The following is an 8,785-nucleotide window of genomic DNA, read 5'->3' on the forward strand; positions in this document are numbered from 1 at the left end:
ATATTTGAACGTCTTTAAATGGGGGATTCATAGTGACTTGAAATGTGTTCGATCGTACTCCATCGGGGTAAAAATTTGAAGCCGAAGCAACATTTTTTGCGGTTGTTGATGATGTCTGGCTGAAGGAGCACAACTCCTTTCTTTTGTTTTTGGGCGGATTGCCAGGTCTGCACTTTATGACTCAGCCTGTTAGGAGGCGAGCTGGATTCAGCCGTTTCATCCCGTTTTTGGATTATGGGTGATGGATGTAGAACAGCGCCACATGGAATCGTCCTGTTACAGAGAATTGTCTGTTCGTGTTCTCTTCAAAGACAGTTACAGAGAAATCAAATCACACCAGTCACAGAACTGACTTTATTCAGAAAAAAAAAAAAAACCTGACAGTTTCATTCTAAAACAATTAAAGCTCTTTGTAATTAACTGTGAACTGAACAAATGGTCTTGATGAAGCACAACAGGATGAACGTCTGGAGTGTCTCCTGTTCACACTTTATCACATCAAGAATTTTCACAACAGATTTAAAAAAGAGAAAAAAGTGTTCACTTTTCATGTTGTCAAATGACAACATGATGATGAGAAAACCTGAGCAGGAGTGTTTGTGCTGTTAAAATCACACACTTTTCTGCAGCGATGCAAGCTGAAAAGTGTTTAACACGTCGGCACCTTTAAAACTGATTTGTCCAACTGTCACCGTGGCAACAGTCAAATCTGATCTTGGCTTCAGCGACTAGCAGCAGATGGGTTTATACGAACAGATGAAGGGGCGAAGTAACTCGCACTGCTGTTGACTGCTCCAGCCCTTGTTACCTGCAAGGGAACATCAACAACACAGAGTCAACATGGATTCTGACGGGCGTTCAGGTGGACATTTAAAAGAAACAAACAGGACATGCTGGACATTGGCTTCCCTCTTCTTCAGCAACATCTTATACTTGTTCGTATGTGGTAACACCTTCTGCCTTGGGTCATGTGTTGGAGTTTAGATTGTATCTCCAACCCCAACGACAGAAGCCTCGGCCAGTTGTTTGGGTGTCTTGGTGGCTTCCCTCACGAGTCTCCGTCCACTCAGTTTTTGAGAACTGCCCATCTGACACATTTTTGAGTACCATACAGCACTGGTTGTATTTCTTCAAAACATCCAAAACATGTTCAGTGACTTTAGTTATTGAGTTATTGATTCAAGTTATTGAGTAAAATAATGATTGATGTCAATGATGTTTTAGACCCCCGTCACACACAGAGCGAATGAGGCTGAATTAAAAAGTCGACCCACAATCGGGAAGCATCGAGGTGCAGTCTAAACAGTCGGGGCCATTCACGCCAAATGTTCTGCTCATGTTCAAAACAGTCTTGGCACAGTCGAAGTGGAACAATCATCATACGCCAGTCGATGTGCCGTCTGACCGCAGTCTAAACAATCGGCAGAAACAGCATTTGTGACATTCTGATTGCATTTGGGGGACGTTTGGCACGTTTCTGCCCTGGCTGAATAGATTCTGTGGACCACAATCGTACAGCTTGTGAGTGCATTCTTATTGTTCTCACTGCATCCTGGCAGCTGTCCAGGTACTCTTACTGTGTACCACCTACATTTCTACTGCATTCGGAGACTTGTGCATGAATCAGGTCGGAGCACAGTCTGGGTGTTTGGACGGCTGTCCTTCGCAGTTCTTATTCCCTCCTGGATGTGGCACGAATATTGTGTTTTTTTACATTCTGCCTGATTCAGCTTGGTTCGTGTGCATTCGTACTGTGTGTGACGGGGGTCTAAGACATTTTCACGGACTTGGAAATGTTCATGTATCCATCTCCTGACTTGTCTCAACAAAACTGGCTGTAAAAGGGACTATTTAATTAGTATATTTAGGATAAATTGTCCCTATGCAAACTTATTTTGGAATGTGTTGCAGGCATTAAATTGGAAATTGGAATGTGTTGCAGGGGAGGTGATGGTCTAGTGGTTAAGGTGTTGGGCTTGAGTCCAGAAGACCATGGGTTCAAATCCCTGTACTGGAAAGGCCTTTAATCCCCTATTGCTCCCGGTGTGTAGTGAGCACCTTGTATGGCAGCACCCTGACATTGGGGTAAATGTGAGGCATAATTGTAAAGCGCTTTGAGCGTCTGATGCAGATGGAAAAGCACGATATAAATGCAGTCCATTAAATGCCGGAGTGGATATAGAAACACAAAAATTAAATATCTCGGGTTTATGCTGTCAGCAGTGAAACAGAAGTCAAAGTAAATGTCAGAATCAGTCTGGGGTTTTCTTTCTTTTTTTGCATTTTCCAATTTGTCTCAACTCTCTCTGATGTGTGGATGTATTCTGGATAGACGCTCTCACCGTCACTGTTCAGGTACAGGCACTCGTAGTAGTAACTGTTGCTGCCGTCCCAGTTGTTGTAGTCGAATACCGTCCCGTCGGCCCACCTCCAGTGGCTCTGGAAAAGCGGAAAAGAGGAACTCCAGTTACCCAAACAACCTGCTGTTTCCCATTCACTGGGATAATTTGTACTACAGTTAGCGAACGTCTGTGCACGAGTGCAAATGTAAAATGTGAGGTTACAGTATGTTCAGATTCTGTGAGTATTTTCATTCCTGTCACAAATTTCCATTTTAATTTACAGTACGCTACGGGCAGCTAGCGTTGTGCGGCACGCCCACTGTAACACACAACCGTTTGTAACTGAAATGGAAATTCTGTATAAAACAAAATAAAATCCAAGTCCAGTAAATTAATTCTTAGGGCTTCTTCTATGTTTGTTGGAGTTGTCGCTGCAGATTTGGGGTCCACGTGTGGAAGCAGAGATGTTCTGTTTGGAGGCAGGTGCAGCACCTCCGTGTGCAACCACATACTTGTTACTGTCTGACGCAGCCTACGCAGTACTCAGCTCTTCCTGCCATCTATAGTCACCAAAATGAAATATCATTAAATAATTTTATTATATTTGGTTTCTCATAGAATTTTTCTGGCAACCACAGCTGCTTACTACAGGTTAACAGTACTACTGCATGCCACAGTAGGCACACTGTAGAGCTGCCAGTAGGATCCTGTAAATTAAAATGGAAGTTTGTTACTGTGCAGGTTTACTTTCTTTCTCCTTTCATCTTTGCATCAATCTTACCTGGAATCTGTATCCTGCGATCCAGGCGGTTAGAAAACCAGCCTTCCAGGTTAACTGCTGCAGGAAGCTGTATTCCTTTTGACTGTGGACTGAAGCCAGAGTGGAACTCAAATTCTCACAGTAGAACTGGTGAGACAGTAGACATGAACATCAACCCAGGAATGCATTCGGATGGTACTGGATGATAAATCTTTGTGTCTTCTGCTAGGATTTTAACACTAGACCAGAGCTCTACCTGGTTATCCTCACCAGGCGAGCCAGTAGGAACACGTTAAAGTTTGGATTTCACATTTCTAAATATATCCCGACCACTTGGGACCTCATCCTCACCTCACAGTCGCTGTTACACATTAATGGTGCCTGTACAAGGAGCCACACATCTCTGCGACTTTCAACACCTGACTTCCCACTCACCAGACCAACGCTCTACCAGCTCAGTCAAAGGGGCAACCACACTATTCACACTGGGAGGAGCCTATTACCTCCATCAATCTGGATGCCATCTTGCTGATGTATACTCAACAAAAATATAAACGCAACACTTTTGGTTTTGCTCCCATTTTGTATGAGATGAACTCAAAGATCTAAAACTTTTTCCACATACACAATATCACCATTTCCCTCAAATATTGTTCACAAACCAGTCTAAATCTGTGATAGTGAGCACTTCTCCTTTGCTGAGATAATCCATCCCACCTCACAGGTGTGCCATATCAAGATGCTGATTAGACACCATGATTAGTGCACAGGTGTGCCTTAGACTGCCCACAATAAAAGGCCACTCTGAAAGGTGCAGTTTTATCACACAGCACAATGCCACAGATGTCGCAAGATTTGAGGGAGCGTGCAATTGGCATGCTGACAGCAGGAATGTCAACCAGAGCTGTTGCTCGTGTATTGAATGTTCATGTCTCTACCATAAGCCGTCTCCAAAGGCGTTTCAGAGAATTTGGCAGTACATCCAACCAGCCTCACAACCACAGACCACGTGTAACCACACCAGCCCAGGACCTCCACATCCAGCATGTTCACCTCCAAGATCGTCTGAGACCAGCCACTCGGACAGCTGCTGAAACAATCGGTTTGCATAACCAAAGAATTTCTGCACAAACTGTCAGAAACCGTCTCAGGGAAGCTCATCTGCATGCTCGTTGTCCTCATCGGGGTCTCGACCTGACACCAGTTCGTCGTCGTAACCGACTTGAGTGGGCAAATGCTCACATTCGCTGGCATTTGGCACATTGGAGAGGTGTTCTCTTCACAGATGAATCCCGGTTCACACTGTCCAGGGCAGATGGCAGACAGCGTGTGTGGCGTCATGTGGGTGAGCGGTTTTCTGATGTCAGTGTTGTGGATCGAGTGGCCCATGGTGGCGGTGGGGTTATGGTATGGGCAGGCGTCTGTTATGGACAAAGAACACAGGTGCATTTTATTGATGGCATTTTGAATGCACAGAGATACCGTGACGAGATCCTGAGGCCCATTGTTGTGTCATACATCCAAGAACATCACCTCATGTTGCAGCAGGATAATGCACGGCCCCATGTTGCAAGGATCTGTACACAATTCTTGGAAGCTGAAAATGTCCCAGTTCTTGCATGGCCGGCATACTCACCGGACATGTCACCCATTGAGCATGTTTGGGATGCTCTGGACCGGCGTATACGACAGCGTGTACCAGTTCCTGCCAATATCCAGCAACTTCGCACAGCCATTGAAGAGGAGTGGACCAACATTCCACAGGCCACAATTGACAACCTGATCAACTCTATGCGAAGGAGATGTGTTGCACTGCATGAGGCAAATGGTGGTTACACCAGATACTGACTGGTATCCCCCCCAATAAAACAAAACTGCACCTTTCAGAGTGGCCTTTTATTGTGGGCAGTCTAAGGCACACCTGTGCACTAATCATGGTGTCTAATCAGCATCTTGGTATGGCACACCTGTGAGGTGGGATGGATTATCTCAGCAAAGGAGAAGTGCTCACTATCACAGATTTAGACTGGTTTGTGAACAATATTTGAGGGAAATGGTGATATTGTGTATTTGGAAAAGTTTTAGATCTTTGAGTTCATCTCATACAAAATGGGAGCAAAACCAAAAGTGTTGCGTTTATATTTTTGTTGAGTGTAAGTGACTATAAAGAACTATAAAGTCATTGTTTCATGTACCGCTGCGTTATTCCAGGCGTAACTTAAGTTGACCAAGTGAAAGCAGTTGTCCTCATATGAGTGCCATCCTTGTCGACAACGTGGAGATAGCGCTGAGGAAAACAAACAAACAAAAAAGGATTAAATGGAAAATTCACAAAACAGCTGGCAGCAGTGTGTCATTTTCTAACTTTCAGCCCGAAATTGCAAAAAAATTACATTAAGCATCTCTTGTTGCCAAACTGGTTCTGTACAGTTTGGGGGGGGGGGGGGGGGTATTTAAGTCATAGCACTGATCAAAGCCATAAATTTTATACAACTTTTGATTTTAGTTTACTTTTAATTCATTCACATTGCAAGTTGAAATGTCATTCAGTCACTTTGTCACTGCTTGCGCTTGAACTCACAGCATCCCTACATTCATGTACATATGTATCATATACACTGAGACAGGCTCTAGAACAGATTCTTGGGTTGCCTGACCACACCTCATTTGAACACAAACATGCTCACTTGTGATTTAAAAGGACATTTCAACTTATTTCATTTATACAGCACCAAATCACAACAAAACTGCCTCAAGGTGCTTCACACAAGTAAAGTCTAACCTTACCAACCCCCAGAGCAAGAACACAGGTGACAGTGGTAAGAAAAAAACTCCCTCTGATGATTTGAGGAAGAAACTAGACTCAAAGGGGTGACCCTCTGCTTAGGCCATTCTAACAGTTACACAGTTTTTACAAAGTTTTACGAAGCTGAAGAAAGAGAAAACAGTCAATCAAAACAACATGACATGATAACAAAACAATATGTATTCAATGAAAATTCTACGCAGGTGGTTATGCCACAGGCAGGGGTCATCCAGCGGTCCTCATGCCGTCAGTGGGCCTGTTTCCACTGCAATGTTCATTCCAAAGGCAGACTGCAGTATGCTGCACCAGCTGCAGGCGTGGCATCTTGCAGTCAGTTCGGCACCCTGTGTTCAGTAGCCGTCCCGCTATCCGTGCCTCAGACAGAGAGAAAAAAAGAGCTGAAACATTCTTCTGGAAAAACAACACTGAATGTATAATTCATCAGCAGTAAATCAACACTAAGTTGCCTAAGCTTCACTAACAGACCCAGAATTTAGATAAAGTTGAGGCTGAGACCTTTTCCATTACTAATCAAACAACTTTAAAGGTATAAGAAACATAGTTCCATACTATGCCAGTATGCTAGCCGTACAAAAGGGAAAATATGTTGTGAAAGTGTAGGAACACGGACCCACAACAGGGGGCGCAAATGAACGGACAATGGAGAAGATAAATAACAAGTTTTACTATTGTGAAACGAGCACAACCAATACAACAATCATCAATTTGGGGTTAAGCCGAATTCTGCTGGTGTCGTGTGGGCAGGCTCGAAGGTAGGAGACGTCCGTCCAAGTCGAACCGGAACCATCCAGATCTCCTCTGCCACCGAACCCTGGAAGTACTGGAACCGCCAAGTCCCGAATTCCCAGGTGGCCACTGCCTCCGCTCGTCGGATCTGGTACTGCTGGCAAGAGAGAGCAACAAACACACAGGTGTGGATGCGGCTGCACCCAATAACACGGAGAGGGGAGAAGCCGCCTCCACCTCTCGTCACAAAAAAAGCAGGAAGGTGAGTACTTATCTAATCACTCGGCCTGCGGTGGTCAGCTGTCCTGAAAGGTTTAACAAGTGTTATCAATTAACACAGAATATGCTGCAGAGAATGTTACCTCTATCTCAAGGCGATATCTCGGCACTGAGGTGGAGACGCCGTCCTGCTGATATACCTCCGTGCTGAGTGGAACAGCTGTGTCCAGTGATGGGTGACAGCTGTCACCCTGGCTGCTCTCGTGAGGCGGCAGCGCCCTCTGGTGCCTGGAGCCCGCACTCCAGGCAGGGCGCCCTCTGGTGGTGGTGGGCCAGCAGTACCTCCTCTTCAGCGGCCCACACAACAAAATAAGTGCGTCTCAAGTATGGACTTCAAACTCTCCACAGAATCTGACTGTTTTATCTCCATAGGGAGATCATTCCACAGAACAGGGGCACGATAAGAGAAAGCTCTGTGATCCACAGACTTTTTATTCACTCGAGGGACACACAGTAGTCCTGAACCATGAGAACGCAGAGCCCAGGCCGGTACGTAAGGTTTAATTAGATCAGCTAAGTAGGGAGGTGCCAGTCCATGAACAATTTTATAGACTAGAAGCAGAACCTTAAAATCTGATCTCACTGGGACAGGAAGCCAGTGAAGGGACGCCAAAATGGGTGTAATGTGGTCAAAGTTTCTACTTCCTGTCAAAACTCTGGCAGCAGCAATTTGAAGCAATTGCAGAGCCCTAATGCTAGACTGTGGTAAATCAGAAAATAGAACATTGCAGTAGTCCAATCTAGAAGAGACAAACACATGGATCAGGGTCTCAGCATCAGCCATAGACAGGATGGGACGAATCTTCACTATATTTTGCAGGTGGAAGACAGCAGCCCTAGTAATGTCTCTTGTGATTTAAAGAACATCTGTCCTGGCTGTGAAAATGGGTTTTATGATTGAAAATTACTGTTTTTTTTAATGTACTTTTATATGCTTTTTTGTATTGTAGGTGTTTCTGTTGTTCAGTGTTTTGACTGAATGTGTGATTATAAATAAAGTTATTCTTGCTGACTGGGATGTTGCACGGCGCTGTGCTCTGTGAGACAGTGCACTCTGACACTGTGCTCTCAGCTCTCTGGACGACCAACAGACAGCTGAGCCAGTTCAGGCTGTGGTTTCTATTTTTGAAACATATAATATCTGGCTTTTATTTTCATATTACAGAATTTGTACTTTGTTGGAACAGCACCCCCGCATGTCTCATGAGTTAAGCAGAGATAAACAGATCAGTGTTGGGCTGTGAAAGAGGCGTGTCCTCTCTGAATGTCATCTGGTTCCTTAAAAATATAAATTTGTAAAGTATTGGTCTGAGCACTGGGGTGACATTTAATATGTTTTATGAAAGTTGATGAATTAGTTTTAAACCTGTAGATGAAAATATCAACATCTTGGTGATGTAACACTGTAATTGTCACCAATAATAATAATAATAATAATAATAATAATAATAATAATAATATGAGAGAGGAGGATCCACTCATTTGTTACCTTTACATGAAGGCACTTGCTTTACAGCTGCAGGTTTTGGGTCTGCTAAAAGAGCACAAGCCACAGTGGGATTAATACATGGATTTTTAAAATAAGTGATATATTCTAAAACTCAGTACCACATATGGTCATTAGTTCTTCTGAAAAGGCCTGAAGTGGAGCATTCTCCTTCAGTTGGTACAATCATCTGTGTCACCTGAACAGTATGAATCTAAAGAGTCACTTTGAGACCATTTTCTCTCATCTAATTGACAAAACTCAGATACACTCAACAAAAATATAAATGCAACACTTTTGGTTTTGCTCCCATTTTGTATGAGATGAACTCAAAGATCTAAAACTTTTTCCACATACACAATATC

At 43.8% G+C, this 8,785-nt stretch overlaps 1 protein-coding gene across 1 annotated transcript; it reads right to left on the reverse strand.

Moving 5' to 3' along the window:
- Positions 1–653: 653 nt before the first annotated feature.
- Positions 654–8,555, reverse strand: LOC117501535 (ladderlectin-like). The gene is made up of 6 exons (XM_034160423.1): positions 8,543–8,555; positions 8,424–8,468; positions 5,298–5,389; positions 3,124–3,249; positions 2,343–2,439; positions 654–808 (listed from the first exon to the last, which is right to left on the reverse strand). The coding sequence occupies exons 1-6, from the start codon at positions 8,553–8,555 to the stop codon at positions 729–731; spliced, it is 453 nt and encodes a 150-aa protein (XP_034016314.1). The 3' UTR covers positions 654–728.
- Between the last annotated feature and the right edge of the window lie 230 nt (positions 8,556–8,785).

This window comes from Thalassophryne amazonica, chromosome 20 (genome assembly GCF_902500255.1).
Source record: "Thalassophryne amazonica chromosome 20, fThaAma1.1, whole genome shotgun sequence".
In the NCBI taxonomy this organism is placed as follows: domain Eukaryota; kingdom Metazoa; phylum Chordata; class Actinopteri; order Batrachoidiformes; family Batrachoididae; genus Thalassophryne; species Thalassophryne amazonica.

What these genes read in the sequence shown, in the direction of transcription:
- LOC117501535 (XM_034160423.1), bottom strand. An exon ending in TCGCAGGATACAGATTCCAG is followed by an intron (nt 2,440 to 3,123) that starts GTAAGATTGATG and finishes CCGCTTTTCCAG; the next exon opens with AGCCACTGGAGGTGGGCCGA. An exon ending in CCTGTACCTGAACAGTGACG is followed by an intron (nt 809 to 2,342) that starts GTGAGAGCGTCT and finishes GTTCCCTTGCAG; the next exon opens with GTAACAAGGGCTGGAGCAGT.